At 45.2% G+C, this 16,864-nt stretch overlaps 1 protein-coding gene across 1 annotated transcript; it reads right to left on the reverse strand.

The window, feature by feature from the left end:
- Window positions 1-3,155: 3,155 nt before the first annotated feature.
- LOC133562681 (type-2 ice-structuring protein-like) lies at window positions 3,156-12,279 on the reverse strand. Its single transcript, XM_061916637.1, has 6 exons — window positions 12,203-12,279; window positions 7,703-7,821; window positions 7,457-7,557; window positions 4,968-5,090; window positions 4,746-4,854; window positions 3,156-3,305 (listed from the first exon to the last, which is right to left on the reverse strand). Exons 1-6 carry the CDS (start codon window positions 12,277-12,279, stop codon window positions 3,235-3,237), a joined length of 600 nt encoding a protein of 199 aa, XP_061772621.1. The 3' UTR covers window positions 3,156-3,234.
- Window positions 12,280-16,864: the final 4,585 nt, after the last annotated feature.

Consider the following 16,864-nt stretch of genomic DNA (forward strand, 5'->3'; position numbering starts at 1 on the left):
CCGGCTAGGGGGCGCTATCCCGGACACATTTCGGGACATTTAAACCATGGATGGACAAACATAAAAATTGAAAGACCTGATTCGACCCAGCCTCTCGGGGCTTTCCCAGGGCCGGAGCGACAGGGGCTTGGTCCTACTGCGTGCCCGCCTAGGGGGCGCTATCACGGACACATCAGGGGACACGGACACCCTGGGTGGACAAACATAAAAATTGAAAGACCTGATTCAACCCAGCCTCTCGGGGCTTCCCAGGGCCGGAGCGACATGGGCTCGGTCCTACTGCATGCCTGCCTAGGGGGCGCTATCACGGACACATCAGGGGACACGGACACCCTGGGTGGACAAACATAAAAATTGAAAGACCTGATTCAACCCAGCCTCTCGGGGCTTCCCAGGGCCGGAGCGACAGGGGCTCGGTCCTACTGCGTGCCCGCCTAGGGGGCGCTATCACGGACACATCAGGGGACACGGACACCCTGGATGGACAAACATAAAAATTGAAAGACCCGATTCAACCCAGCCTCTCGGGGCTTCCCAGGGCCGGAGCGACAGGGGCTCGGTCCTACTGCACGGCCGCCTAGGGGGCGCCGTGCCGGACACGTTTCCGCCATTTACCGCACGGATAAAACCCTGGGCCCGATGCCGCCCAGGTAACTTGTGACACCCCCCCGGACACCTCCCTTTCCCTTTTCCCCTCTAACCTTTTGGTAACCACGACTTGCCATCGGAGCGGCCCCCACCGGCCGGCGTCAGCCGGTTACCCAGGTGCGGGGATTCCTCCGGATTTGCAGGTTTGCCTCTATTGCCACCCGGCAAGCCCGATTTGAAGCGAGACCAAGACGACCCGTCTGCCCTAGTTGTCCTACATCGGACCCGCTCCGGCTCGGCCCCAGCGACTCCCGTCGGCGTATACCCCCTGGGCCCACGCCCCAGGTGGTGCCTTCGGGCCTGGGCAGCGACGGCTGCGGTGCTTCCGGTCATCCTCTGCCAGCGATGTCATGCCATGTATGTTGGTGAGACGGGTAACACCATCGCCACCCGGTTTCACCAACATAAATACAACATCATCCGACAGAAGAACACCACCACCTACCTTGTGCAGCATTTTATCTGGCACGGGTGGACTTCTGTTCGGGTGTGCGTTGTCCAGACCGACGCGAGGTGGAGTGTGGCCCAACGGAAGCGGGCCGAACGCCTGTGGATCACAAAGTTGGAAGAAAAAAAAAAAAAGAGTGAACGACTGAAAGAGTATTACCTGGTGTCGGCCTTCCGCAAAAACCCTAGCCTGGGTGAGTTGCTGATCAGGGCCCGGGTCAGTTCCCCCGGAGGTCCGCCCTTGACCAGGAGCGGCATTCCCCTGCAGCACATCCCCTGGCTTTTGAACCGCCACAGCGGTAAGGTCTTCCGGCCGCTGTGCAGAGGACACAAAAATTCAAAAAATTGCGTTTATGTCATCCTCTGCCAGCGATGTCATGCCATGTATGTTGGTGAGACGGGTAACACCATCGCCACCCGGTTTCACCAACATAAATACAACATCATCCGACAGAAGAACACCACCACCTACCTTGTGCAGCATTTTATCCGGCACGGGTGGACTTCTGTTCGGGTGTGCGTTGTCCAGACCGACGCGAGATGGAGTGTGGCCCAACGGAAGCGGGCCGAACGCCTGTGGATCACAAAGTTGGGGACCAGACATCCGGGGGGCCTCAATGAGGCGTGAGTGCGAGCCCGCTGGGCCATAGACGGACCGTGCACACCCCTCTTATATTCTTTTTTACACTCTTTTATCGCCCTTCCCCCACCCCTTACCCTAACCCTAACCACTCTCCTTTTTCACTCCTAAAACCTACCCATCTCTCTTTTCTTTACACCTAACACCTACCCATCTCTCCTTCTCTTTATACCTAACCCTAACCCTAACCCGAATCCTAACCCTAACACTAATTTGGCTGTATGTGTCTGACGCAGCATGCGCACCTTTCAGGGTCTTCGGGGGGTTCCGGGTTTGGTGTGGGCGTCGCCCGGGCGGGCTGCAGACGGACTGTGCACACCCTTACCCCAATCCTAACCCTAAGGGCACATCTTTCAGGGTCTTCGGGGGGTTCCGGGTTTGGTGTGGGCGTCGCCCGGGCGGGCTGCAGACGGACTGTGCACACCCTTACCCCAATCCTAACCCGAACCCTAACCCTAACCCTAACTCTCTATCCCTCTCCCTCTCCTCTCCTAAACCTAACCTTAACTCTCTCTCTCATCTCTCTCTCTCACTCTCTCTCTCACTCTCTCTCTCTCTCTCTCTATCTCACTCTCTCTCTCTCTCCTAACCCTAACCCCAACCCCAACCACAAACCTAACCCTAACCCGAACCCTAACCGATATTCGACGGGGTGTTTATGCCCTATGTGATGGACATAATATGTCGTTTTGATGCATCACGTAGGAAGGAGTGAATTTTCAGAGTTTAATAACTCCAACTGCAGTTGTGAGCATATAAGCCCCGCCCACTGCAGCACTCATATAAATCCTCCTCCTGCCAGAGCGGCTCATTCCCTCTCCAGCAGTCGATGGGGGGACATCCTGCTGTCGAGACACTGGGAAGCCGCCAGGACCAGCCAGGGGATTAGAAGCGCCCCACCTACTGGAGCACCAGGTGAGTCCCAGTAGGCATGGCTCAGCCAGCCTGATGAGTCCTGAAAGGCCGAAATGCGTAGCTAGATGCTAATCCAATGTGTTTGACGCCGCATCTAACACCGACTCGGACTGCTCTCTTTCTGGTTCCTCGGGGGGTCCTGCGTTTGGCGTGGACGTTGCCTGGACAGGTCGTAGACGGACAGTGCCTACCCTCCACTTCCCCTAACCCTAACCTCAACCCTAACCACACCTGGTCTTCCCTAACCCTAGCCATTTTTCTTACCTTTTATTTGGCTTCTTTAGCCCTAATCCTAACCCTAAAGGGACAAGCAGTAAACTGTGCTGGATGGATGAAGTTTGATAGATAAGCAATCAGACACTTAGGCATCGACTTATTTGGCCGGTTATAGACCTGAGCTGTATCACAGTGGTCAAGTTGGTTTCATAACTTTCAGACTTGGTGAGAAATTCGTTCATACTTCTGCTGAAAGTTAGAATCTGCAGCCATTAAGGACAAAGACACATCTTGTAGACAATTTTAATGTATTCCCAATTGTCAGAGGCACTGACATTGTTTAATTCTTTCTGTACTCGAGGGCTCTGTTAAGTATGCTTCATGACACAGACTGAGGGGTAGAGGTTGTTACATGCAAACTCTTCCCAGCACTTTCCATCTGCAAACACCAAAAAGTATCAGTAAACGTCAACATTTTTGTAGATTGATATCAATGCATGGTCTTAAAGGTCCAATATTGTTCAACTGTTATAATAACAAAACATTAAGGAGTGGGATAGTAAAACACAAACGTTAGAAACATTAGCATAGCTATGTGAGCTACAATGCTAACATTGCACTGACATTTAAACAGCAACTTCATTCTAGGTTAGTTTCTTCACTAAAGGAAAATGCTATAATTTAAGATTTGCAGCAAAGCCAGACTTTTTTTTAATTTTGTTTTTCACAGGGGACAGACTTCTTTTGCTTTATTATGTTCTCTCAAAAGTGTAGCACACAAGTAAGGAAGGTGATAGAATTTTCTCACTTTTAGGGCCTGATCTACTGAGATCCAAATACCGTGCGCTAAACGTGTTATACAATAAACAAAACTGTAGAATTGCGTTTTGCATGCAACCTATACAAACTGGCCAATTTAAAAAAACATTTTGCATGACGTGCCCATGGAAACATTCATTTCCCTCCACATCCATGTTAATATGCCGTCCAACATGTGGGTTTTTACAATGTTAAACCAGCAGCTATAATCTGTACCACCTTTTCTGCAACATAGAATCGCAATCTATAGACAACAAAAAGTATTTTAGCACATTGACAAAGTGAGGTAATAAACCATTAACACTGGAATGATCCCAACGCAAGAAAATGCATATTGAAAGATGTTTTTTTCATATAGGACATACGTTATAGTAAAATATTTTCTAAATGAAAAAATGGAACGCCATAACAAAAACGCCAGCAGACACCAAATTCAAATTGTTAAAATCATCCACTTAAATCATCCAGCATTAACACAATTATATAATGATATTGTTGAATATACAATATTTCTGCTATTTTTTATTCATGAAAATGGATGAATGGAAGTCCATACATGTTGACACACACATAGGACCAACAATTATCTGTCTATCATGTCTTTGCAGCGCCATCCTGCTCCTTTCTCACAGCCGTGCGTGTAACTGTGTCAGTTCGCGCATAGATTTCAGTCGTGCTAAATAACTACCCAAAATAGCGTCTGCAGAACAGTTTTAGTCTTAATAAATCACATTGCGTATGCTGAATGATTACATTGGCATCTTTTCCTCCCAGTATTGTTGGCGTTTTGATCATCAGCATATATTCTGAATATTCATGAAAACACTGAAATGGATTTTGCTCCTTATTTGGCATGCTGAAGATAAGCAATCCTCTGTGCATTAGTTTAGGAGATCAGCTTTGTGTTTGCTATCAAGTTTGCACGCAAACCTTCATTAGATCAGGCCTTTAGTGTCCATAGACAGACTTTATGGAGAGAATGTATATTACTTTGTCCATTTTGCAAAATATAGGACCTTTAAGACACGACACATGAGGTATTAATTTGTCTTTTAGTCACCTTTAGGAGAAATATATAGACAGCACCCATCTGAGTCTGGTTTTGGGTGACCTGGACACCAGTACGTATAGTCGAGTTTAGTTCCGTCACTCCAGAGCCACACATTTTTCTACACAGCAGAAGGAATATGAAGAGAACAAGCAAATCCATACAATATTATCATTTTTTGATAGATATGTCAACATCCATATGTTGGAAAAATGATGCACAAATCCAAGTGACCTCTTGGCAAGACGAGCCTCCAATCCACACAGGCGTCTGGTTTCCTGCCATGCGATGAATAAAGTCCACCTCGCTAAAGTTGTGTACTGATGCAAGGTTGGCCTCCATGGCCTGACAATGTTTCTGTAAACAAAGAAAGACCACAACACCATGTTAGTTGACAAAGTCAGCAAGCAGTGTTGGCACTAGGATTCTTCAAAACAAGGTCCCAGGGACCCCATCAAGTCAATAGTCAGTAAACCTTTGGGGTCCCATTTATGTGTAATCGCTTTGAAAACAAATGATAAATGTATGCATTATCCTGTTACGTCTCACATTCTATATTGTCTTTTGGAAAAATGTTGCCATAAAATTGACTTAGTTCATAAAAAAATAACAAAAAAGGAAACAAATGCAGTATTTGGGATCAGTAAAACTTTCGGCGAATCAACATTTAAGAAACTGTACCGGAAAGTGCATTACTTTGAAATCGACCAATAATATATCATTAATAATTTGACCCAGCAAATATACCGTATTTTCCGCATTTTAATATTTTTTCACATATTAGGCACACCGGATTATTGGGCGCATTAAAGGAGTCATATTGTATATCCAACTATCCATTTTCTACCGCTTGTCCCTTTATATTTTTTGTAAATGTAAAAGACTTCCTTGTGGTCTACATCAGTGGTCCCCAACCTTTTTGTAGCTGCGGACCGGTCAACGGGATTTCATAAAGTAATACAACCATGTGTGCTTACGGACTGTATCTCTGCAGACTGTATTGATCTATATTGATATATAATTTATATGTTGTGTTTTTTTACGTTGATTTAATAATAAAAATAAAAATAAATATTATTATTATTTTTTGACTTTTCTTGTGCGGCACGGTACCAGGCTGCGACCCGGTGGTTGGGGACCACTGGTCTACCTAACATGTAATGGTGGTTCTTTGCTCAAAATGTTGAATAGATGTTTTGCAGCTCATCTTCAAGTTGCATTCTGACAGTCTTTTCAGGATGCGCCATTTTGTGGGCGCTCTTATTTATGTACCTCCACTTGGACACAGTCTTCTTCCTGTCATCTTTGTTGTAGCGGTGTAGCGTGCAAGGACGGGAGTTGAAGAAGTGTCAAAAGATGGAGCTAACTGTTTTAACGACATTCAGACTTTACTTCAATCAATAACGGAGCGGCATCTCCTCATCCGGAAACAACCGCACCGTAAATGTGTCCCGAGAAAAAACGTCTGACCGGAACTCTCTAATAACATGTTCCTTGGGTGAATGATGTAAACTCACTACACCGGTATGTTTTAGTACTTTCATGGCGAGTTTACTGACAGATGCAAGTAAGAACTGTACAGTACTTTACATTAAAAATGGCATTAAAACATCCATCCATGTTCTACCGCTTGTCCCTTTCGAGATCACGGGGGATGCTGGAGCCTATCTCAGCTGCATTTGGGCGGAAGGCGGGGTACACGCTGGAAAAGTCCCCTCCTCATCAAAGGGCCAACACAGATAGACAGAAAACATTCACCCCTTCCAAAGCTTCAAAACCATCTAGCTCCATCCTATCTTGCCGATTGTATTGTACCATATGTCCCGGCAAGAAATCTGCGTTCAAAGGACTCCGGCTTGTTAGTGATTCCCAAAGCCCAAAAAAAGTCTGCGGGCTATAGAGCGTTTTCCGTTCGGGCTCCAGTACTCTGGAATGCCCTCCCGGTAACAGTTCGAGATGCCACCTCAGTAGAAGCATTTAAGTCTCACCTTAAAACTCATTTGTATACTCTAGCCTTTAAATAGACTCCCTTTTTAGACCAGTTGATCTGCCTTTTCTTTTCTTTTTCTTCTATGTCCCACTCTCCCTTGTGGAGGGGGTCCGGTCCGAGGGGGTCCGGTCCGATCCGGTGGCCATGTACTGCTTGCCTGTGTATCGGCTGGGGACATCTCTGCGATGCTGATCCACCTCCGCTTGGGATGGTTTCCTGCTGGCTCCGCTGTGAACGGGACTCTCGCTGCTGTGTTGGATCCGCTTTGGACTGGACTCTCGCGACTGTGTTGGATCCATTGTGGATTCAACTTTCACAGTATCATGTTAGAGCCGCTCGACATCCATTGCTTTCCTCCTCTCTAAGGTTCTCATAGTCATCATTGTCACCGATATCCCACTGGGTGTGAGTTTTCCTTGCCCTTATGTGGGCCTACCGAGGATGTCGTGGTGGTTTGTGCAGCCCTTGGAGACACTAGTGATTTAGGGCTATATAGGTAAACATTGATTGATTGATTGATTGATTAAGGTGGGTAAGCTCAACCTTATAGTCCGGATAATACGGTAAACAAAACCCCTAAGGCAAGCGATAATATGTAAAAAAACCAAAAACCCCGCGACGTGTGGACTTCCGGAATTTCGCGTCCATTCTGATTTCAATGCGTAAAATGACATAAAAAGTGCGTTAACGCCAACACTGAGCAAGTACACTACAAACAAATCTTCCTAATTACCTGAGCTGTAGACCAGATCATGGGCTTGGGAAGTAAGCGGAAACAGCGGTCCCCTGAATCGGTCCAATTGCCAGGACAAGAACTGTTGGACAAGATGTGTCCTGAGGAACAAGATGACATTTCAACTGCACCAAATGTTCTCCCTGGCGAAGGAAAGGCATAGACGGTAGGGCGAGGCGTGGACTCTGCGCTTGGTACAACACCTCATTCATGGCAGAAAGAAGAGAAAAAGCTGGATGGGCTCACCGTCGACTGCAGTCAGTGCCATCATGGTGCAAAGCAGAGATGCAGCAAGCGCGTCTGTTGTTGAGGGCCTCATCTTAGCTCGGAGCTGCAGCCAATGCTCGTCTTTCTCTCCTGCTGTGCTTTATAACAAACAGAAGATCAGAGTTCAGCACACATGTTGGGCGACAGCCCATCTAGAAACAAATATGTCTACGTCACCACTGCGCCAGCTTCCACTTGGCAGGATTTCAAGACCAAAAAGTGAGTAAATACATTTATAAAGAACTTCTCACAGAGAGAGCTCACAAAGTGATTCACCTTGTTGGATTCAAGTAGTACAATTCAAACAAACATGATGCAACCACAGAAACATTGTAAAATAAAATAAGAGCTTGGGTGTACCATGTTCAAACTGCTTCCACAGTGGACTCTTTTAGGTCTCGTCTTAAGACCCACTTTTATTCTTTGGCTTTTAACACTACGTGTCCTCTGTTGTCCTCTGTGTTTTTTATATACTTTGATTTCTAGTTTACTGTTTTAATTGATTTTACCCTTTAAAATAGTTTTTAATCATATTTGTTTTCGTATTGTTTTTATATTTATTTATTTTTTGTTTTTATTCAGTCAATGGTGGAGCATAATATTGTTTTTTTTTTTTTTTAATATTGTTTTTAACATGGCTGTGCAGCACTTTGGAAACGTTCTTGTTGTTTAAATGTGCTATATAAATAAAGTGGATTGGATTGGAAGGTACCAACTCTTGTGCAGTTTTTGAAGCAGTTCTCTGGACTCTTTCTGTGTGCACGATGCATGTTTTCCCTGTGCTGGTGTTAACATTTCATGCCACAGGTGAACTCTTGCATCTTGTCTCTCAGCGTGGCTTCTGAGCAGTCCCCTCCCAAAGTTGGCAGCGATAAGCTTCCGCAAACTAAAACTTTGCCCCCAATTTGTCAGTTAACTTAATATTTGCCAGTGCAGGCAAAACTTACATCCTAATTTACCTTGGTGTCACGCCCAAGTGGTTTGACATCCGGCGGCTGCTGGATTTACCATCAGTCCAGGTTGGACCCTGTCACTCAACCCACGCCATTCGGGACCATGAACAGGTGCAGAAAATGTCCTTTTTAAAATAAACTACTGTCGCCGGCTGTCCAAGTTGTGTCTTGGATTGACAGCGAGTAACATTTTAGGCAGGGCTGTCCAACTTTTTCCACCAACGGCCACATACTGAAAAGTCAAAGAATGTGAGGACATATTTTATTTTGTAAAATTAATACTAAAAACAAAGACGGACAAACATAAATATATATATATATATATATATATATATATATATATATATATACATATATATGACAAGACTCTGCAGCATTGCGTGGACATCGGGGGCGGTACCTCTGGATTGGCAGACCGGGGTGGTGGTTCCTCTTTAAGAAGGGGGACCGGAGGGTGTGTTCCAACTATGGTGGGATCACACTCCTCAGCCTTCCCGGTAAGGTTTATTCAGGTGTACTGGAGAAGAGGCTACGCCGGATAGTCCAACCTCGGATTCAGGAGGAACACTGTGGTTTTCGTCCTGGTCGTGGAACTGTGGACCAGCTCTATACTCTCGGCAGGGTTCTTGAGGGTGCATGGGAGTTTGCCCAACCAGTCTACATTTGCTTTGTGGACTTGGAGAAGGCATTCGACCGTGTCCCTCGGGAAGTCCTGTGGGGAGTGCTCAGAGAGTATGGGGTACCGGAGTGTCTTATTGTGGCGGTCCGCTCCCTGTATGATCAGTGTCAGAGCTTGGTCCGCATTGCTGGCAGTACACGTTTCCAGTGAGGGTTGGACTCCGCCAAGGCTGTCCTTTGTCACCCATTCTGTTCAGAACTTTTATGGACAGAATTTCTAGGCGCAGTCAAGGCATTGAGGGTTTCCGGTTTGGTGGCCGCGGGATTAGGTCTCTGCTTTTTGCAGACGAAGTGGTCCTGATGGCTTCATCTGACCGGGATCTTCAGCTCTCCCTGGATCGGTTTGCAGCTGAGTGTTAAGCGACCGGAATGAGAATCAGCACCTCCAAGTCCGAGTCCATGGTTTTCGCCCGGAAAAGGGTGGAGTGCCATCTCCGGGTTGGGAAGGAGACCCTGCCCCAAGTGGAGGAGTTCAAGTACCTCTGAGTTTTGTTCACGAGTGGGGGAAGAGTGGATCGTGAGATCGACAGGCGGATCGGTGCGGCGTCTTCAGTAATGCGGTGGTTGTATCGATCCGTTGTGCTGAAGAAGGAGCTGAGCCGGAAGGCAAGGCTCTCAATTTACCGGTCGATCTACGTTCCCATCCTCACCTATGGTCATGAGCTTTGGGTCATGACCGAAAGGATAAGATAGCGGGTACACGCGGCCGAAATGAGTTTCCTCCACCGTGTGGCGGGGCTCTCCCTTAGGGTGAGAAGCTCTGCCATCCGGGAGGAACTCAAAGTAAAGCCGCTCCTCCTCCACATGGAGAGGAGCCAAATGAGGTGGCTCGGGCATCTGGTCAGGATGCCACCCGAATGCCTCCCCAGGAGGTGTTTAGGACACGTCCAAACGGTATGGGGCCACAGGGAAGACTCAGGACACGTTGGGAAGACTATGTCTCCTGGCTTGCATGGGAACGCCTCGGGCTGGCCTGGGAACGCCTCGGGATCCCCGGGGAAGAGCTAGACGAAGTGGCTGGGGAGAGGGAAGTCTGGGCTTCCCTGCTTAGGCTGCTGCCCCCGCGACCCGACTTCGGATAAGCAGAAGATGATGGATGGATATATCCATTTATATATATATATATATATATATATATATATATATATATATATATATATATATATATATATATATATATATATATATATATATATATATATATATACATATACACTATATTGCCAAAAGTATTGGACCAGCCATCCAAGTGATGAGAATCACTAACCACAGGTGTATCAAATCAAGCACTTAGGCATGGAGACTGTTTCTACAAACATTTGTGAAAGAATGGGCCACTTTCACTGATTTCCAGCGTGGAACTGTCATAGGATGCCACCTGTGCAACAAATCCAGTCGCATAATTTCCTTGCTCCTAAATTTTCCAAAGTCAACTGGTGTCTTTATTATAAGAAAAGTGAAGAGTTTGGGAACAAACAGCAAGTCTGTCACTAAGTGGTAGGCCAGGTAAACTAACAGAGGGGTCAGAGGATGCAAAGAGGTTGCCGACTTTCTGCACAGTCTGTTGGTATAAGCTCCAAACTTCATGTGACCTTCCAATTAACCCACGTACAGTACGCAGAGCGCTTCGTGGAATGGGTTTCCATGGCTGAGCAGCTGCATCTAAGCCATACATCACCAAGTCCAATGACCCACTTTTATTCTCTGGCTTTTAACACTGCGTGAGTTGTGTGGTCCTCTGTGTTTTTACATTTGTATTTTTATTTATTGTTCTAATTAGTTTTACCCTTTAAAATCGTTTTTAATCATATTTATTTTTGTATTGTTTTTATATTTAATTACTTTGTTTTTACTTAGCCATTGGTGGAGCTAAGGATAGTATTTGAATCTTGTTTTTAATATTTTTGGAAACATGTTTGTTGTTTAGATGTGCTCTATAAATAAAGAGGATCGGGTTGGATTGGAATGTCACAGAAAAGGGTCTGAATACTTATGACCACACAATATTTCAGTTTTTCTTTTCCGTTCGGGCTCCAGTACTCTGGAATGCCCTCCCGGTAACAGTTCGAGATGCTACCTCAGTAGAAGCATTTAAGTCTCATCTTAAAACTCATCTGTATACTCTAGCCTTTAAATAGACCTCCTTTTTAGACCAGTTGATCTGCCGCTTCTTTTCTTTCTCCTATGTCCCCCCCTCCCTTGTGGAGGGGGTCCGGTCCGATGACCATGGATGAAGTACTGACTGTCCAGAGTCGAGACCCAGGATGGACCGCTCGTCGGGACCCAGGATGGACCGCTCGCCTGTATCGGTTGGGGACATCTCTACGCTGCTGATCCGCTTGAGATGGTTTCCTGTGGACGGGACTCTCACTGCTGTCTTGGAGCCACTATGGATTGAACTTTCACAGTATCATGTTAGACCCGCTCGACATCCATTGCTTTCGGTCCCCTAGAGGGGGGGGGTTGCCCACATCTGAGGTCCTCTCCAAGGTTTCTCATAGTCAGCATTGTCACTGGCGTCCCACTGAATGTGAATTCTCCCTGCCCACTGGGTGTGAGTTTTCCTTGCCCTTTTGTGGGTTCTTCCGAGGATGTTGTAGTCGTAATGATTTGTGCAGTCCTTTGAGACATTTGTGATTTGGGGCTATATAAATAAACATTGATTGATTGATTGAATCAATTTGCAAACATTTCTACTTGGAGCTTTTTTCTGTCAAAACGGGGTGCTGAGTGTACATTAATGAGAAAATAAATGAACATTTTGTGATTTTCTGAAATGAGTGAAAAGTGTACATCCCTCTTTGTCCTGCACAGCTCTCATTGCTTCAGCGACTTTCAAGTGACTGACGTTATCTTCCCATCCTCGTCTCCTGCCACCTTGCAAGGTGGTGTTTGCCAGGCCTGAGGATCTGGTGATGTGGTCATACCACCTTCCTCCTCATCTTCCCCCAGCTGCTCCAGGTCACTTCAATTCACATTTTCCTGTCATTTTCAAAGCATCTTCAATGTTGGAAGTATTTGCCACCTAAAAAAGCGATCAAAAAGTCAACATCATTACATTTTTTTTTCATGTGATTTTTTTTTCCCCTCTCATTGAAATGAGAAAGCCATGCTTTATTACCGCAACACACCCCGAGGGATCACCATGAAGTAATACGACAAATTGGATATGTAAAAATCACATTATGTCATGTAAATATTATATGTTTTTTTAACTGAAACATGTAAAGACTGTATGTTGCTCAATGGTATTTATCAATCAATCAATCAATGTTTACTTATATAGCCCTAAATCACTAGTGTCTCAAAGGGCTGCACAAACCACCACGACATCCTCGGTAGGCCCACATAAGGGCAAGGAAAACTCACACCCAGTGGGACATTGGTGACAATAATGACCCAGTGGGACGTCAGTGACAATGATGACTATGAGAACCTTAGAGAGGAGGAAAGCAATGGATGTCGAGCGGATCTAACATGATACTGTGAAAGTTCAATCCACAATGGATACAACACAGTCGCGAGAGTCCAGTCCAAAGAGGATCCAAGACACAGCAGCGAGAGTCCCGTTCACAGCGGAGCCAGCAGGAAACCATCCCAAGCGTAGGCGGACCAGCAGCGCAGAGATGTCCCCAGCCGATACACAGGCGAGCAGTACATGGCCACCGGATCGGACCGGACCCCCTCCACACGGGAGAGTGGGACATAGAAGAAAAAGAAAAGAAACGGCAGATCAACTGGTCTAAAAAGGGAGTCTATTTAAAGGCTAGAGTATACAAATGAGTTTTAAGGTGAGACTTAAATGCTTCTACTGAGGTGGCATCGCGAACTGTTACCGGGAGGGCATTCCAGAGTACTGGAGCCCGAACGGAAAATGCTCTATAGCCCGCAGACTTTTTTTGGGCTTTGGGAATCACTAATAAGCCGGAGTCCTTTGAACGCAGATTTCTTGCCGGGACATATGGTACAATACAATCGGCAAGATAAGATGGAGCTAGACCGTGTAGTTTTTTATACGTAAGTAGTAAAACCTTAAAGTCACATCTTAAGTGCACAGGAAGCCAGTGCAGGTGAGCCAGTATAGGTATATATGTATGTATATATGTATATAAAGGTGTATACAGTATAGGTCTATATGTATGTATATATGTATATAAAGGTATATACAGTATAGGTATATATGTATGTATATATGTATATAAAGGTATATACAGTATAAGTATATATGTATGTATATATGTATATAAAGGTGTATACAGTATAGGTCTATATGTATGTATATATGTATATAAAGGTATATACAGTATAAGTATATATGTATGTATATATGTATATAAAGGTGTATACAGTATAGGTCTATATGTATGTATATATGTATATAAAGGTATATACAGTATAAGTATATATGTATGTATATATGTATATAAAGGTGTATACAGTATAGGTCTATATGTATGTATATATGTATATAAAGGTATATACAGTACAGGCGTAATGTGATCAAACTTTCTTGTTCTTGTCAAAAGTCTAGCAGCCGCATTTTGTACCAACTGTAATGCTGTTACAATTCTGATACACACATTTTCAAAACATTCACCCTAACCTTTCCAAATTTGCTGCCGGCTGCACTTTGGACACCCCTGCTTTAAAGTCCCTCAAATGTGATCTTCAGACTTGGTGCTGTTTACACAAACATTTACGGTCTATCTCATGTTTGTCCAAGCGTGTGATTCAATATTTGTATAGAATGATAAATAGGGTCATCCACGTTCATTTTTGTCGACAGAGAAAACACAGCAGAAAATGAACTGTTTAAGGTTAACTGACATTATATTAGAGCAGCTCTAGTTCATGAGCTCTCACTTGCAGGTTAGTACCCACACTCTCTCATGCAGATTGTGACGACTCAGCAGCTCTTTTGTGCGACTTCAAAGGTTTCTCAGTCCGTCATCCTCAACTTCTGCTCCGTCTTCCTGGCGAAGATGCCGACTGGGACTTTAGTTCTTTGTGCAACGGTGGCACTGGCTACAGCTGACGGTGAGCATCAGAAGACCACTTGCCGCATGCGCAGAGTGTCACGTTTGCTTTGGTTGAAAAGAACTCTGGTTCCTTTGCTGGGTTTGGTCCCAGGTAAACTTCATCATCCCAACACTGGGCCAGACGGCTCCAGGGTTGGGTCTCCATCTGCTTGGATATCAGATAATGCTGACAATTTCATTCAACAAACATTTCTGAACAAAACTATATATTTTGTACTGGCTCACCTGCACTGGCTTCCTGTGCACTTAAGATGTGACTTTAAGGTTTTACTACTTACGTATAAAATACTACACGGTCTAGCTCCAGCCTATCTTGCCGATTGTATTGTACCGTATGTCCCGGCAAGAAATCTGCGTTCAAAAGACTCCGGCTTATTAGTGATTCCTAGAGCTCAAAAAAAGTCTGCGGGCTATAGAGCGTTTTCCGTTCGGGCTCCAGTACTCTGGAATGCCCTCCCGGTAACAGTTCGAGATGCTACCTCAGTAGAAGCATTTAAGTCTCACCTTAAAACTCATCTGTATACTCTAGCCTTTAAATAGACCTCCTTTTTAGACCAGTTGATCTGCCGCTTCTTTTCTTTCTCCTATGTCCCCCCCTCCCTTGTGGAGGGGGTCCGGTCCGATGACCATGGATGAAGTACTGACTGTCCAGAGTCGAGACCCAGGATGGACCGCTCGTCGGGACCCAGGATGGACCGCTCGCCTGTATCGGTTGGGGACATCTCTACGCTGCTGATCCGCTTGAGATGGTTTCCTGTGGACGGGACTCTCACTGCTGTCTTGGAGCCACTATGGATTGAACTTTCACAGTATCATGTTAGACCCGCTCGACATCCATTGCTTTCGGTCCCCTAGAGGGGGGGGGGGGTTGCCCACATCTGAGGTCCTCTCCAAGGTTTCTCATAGTCAACATTGTCACTGGCGTCCCACTGAATGTGAATTCTCCCTGCCCACTGGGTGTGAGTTTTCCTTGCCCTTTTGTGGGTTCTTCCGAGGATGTTGTAGTCGTAATGATTTGTGCAGTCCTTTGAGACATTTGTGATTTGGGGCTATATAAATAAACATTGATTGATTGATTGATGTGTTTCCCACCTAGGCCTTCAGTGATGTCCGACTTCAATGTGACCTCTCAAAATACCAGCATTGATGTCGCCACATGACCATTGCAGGTTAAATACTTTACAGGAACACATTTACCTTGTATTGAATCACATCAACAGTGTACAAAACAGGTTATTTTCTGGTGCATTTAAAAATGAATAAACCCGCATCAGCAATTGAAACATATCTTATGTGGTACTGTCAAAATGAAAATAGCAAAAAAACATATAAAGCTTGAAAAAAATAGACAAATCATATTTTTAGCACCACAATTTGTAGCGCCCATTTGATGCCGTAAAAGCCGGTGGTACCGCTCATAGTCGCTTGATTCGAGTGGAAGTGGCGAGCATTTCCCCATTTCGTCGCTGACGTCGTCTCACAAGATGTAGTTTCTCTTTAAATATCCTTCTTGAAAATGGCCTTGCAAATATGTATCTTCCACCTAATCAATGTTTTGTTCTCCTTCTTTACGGGTTAAAAAGTGAATATTGGTGATTTTTCTGCTAGCCCGGCATGACCATAGCCCACTTCCTGTTTCCTGCCAAATTGCCAACTGTGATTGGGGACTCACTTTGGAGTGACAAGTGGGAGTATCCAATCACAGTCTCATTAACATCAGGCTACCTGGATAGGCTACTGTCAACAACTTGTGATCTAATTGGCTATTGCAACAGTTTATTGACCGTATGTGCTCTCTAATTCATCTGCTAACCGTCCCAGGTGTGGCTCTGCTGATCTGCATGGCACCGCCGCTGCTCAAACCAGTGAGTATCCAGTCACAGGACGCGTAAATGTTGCCTCGCTCCCTCGGGCCGATCGATTGAAAGCAAGACCAAGACGACCCGTCTGCCCTTGTTGTCATGCATTGACGCCCCGCCCTTTTGGTCTTTCGTGCCCTCTTAACGGAAAAAAAGTGTTTCCATCATGCTTTTGTGAAACACTTCAATATCGAATATTCATATACTATTATTAATGCGATATTTAGGTTTTGGTAATGCGTAATGGAAAGGCCGGTACTGAAGGCTTTACACAGATCCTTACTTGCGCCTTTGAAACTGGTTGGAGAAAAGTTCATAGAGTGACATCAGAATCAAGTCAGTATCTATGTTGGGTAGACAATCTAGGTGGATAGCACGAGTACTGAAACACCTTGCCACCTTTTCTCTGTGCGTACCACTTCATTAGGCACGGGTTCGATAAAAGTCAAGACGTTTGTCAAATTTCTGCCAATTGTTCAAAAGACATTCCCGCCGTCAAGTAAAACGTCTTTGGAGAAGCACAGGTGAGATTTTGAAACTGATCATCCATTGGTCGTTGACCACAAAACATGTATGCTAGCAAGTCTTCCTAAACACATCCTGTCGGGGGTT

The sequence above is a fragment of the Nerophis ophidion genome, linkage group LG01 (genome assembly GCF_033978795.1).
Source record: "Nerophis ophidion isolate RoL-2023_Sa linkage group LG01, RoL_Noph_v1.0, whole genome shotgun sequence".
Classification (NCBI taxonomy): Eukaryota; Metazoa; Chordata; class Actinopteri; order Syngnathiformes; family Syngnathidae; genus Nerophis; species Nerophis ophidion.

What these genes read in the sequence shown, in the direction of transcription:
- LOC133562681 (XM_061916637.1), bottom strand. Translation starts at nt 12,279, where the DNA reads ATGACCACATCACCAGATCCTCAGGCCTGGCAAACACCACCTTGCAAG. An exon ending in GACGAGGATGGGAAGATAAC is followed by an intron (nt 7,822 to 12,202) that starts GTCAGTCACTTG and finishes TTTGTTATAAAG; the next exon opens with CACAGCAGGAGAGAAAGACG. An exon ending in TCTATATATTTCTCCTAAAG is followed by an intron (nt 3,306 to 4,745) that starts GTGACTAAAAGA and finishes TGGTGTTTGCAG; the next exon opens with ATGGAAAGTGCTGGGAAGAG.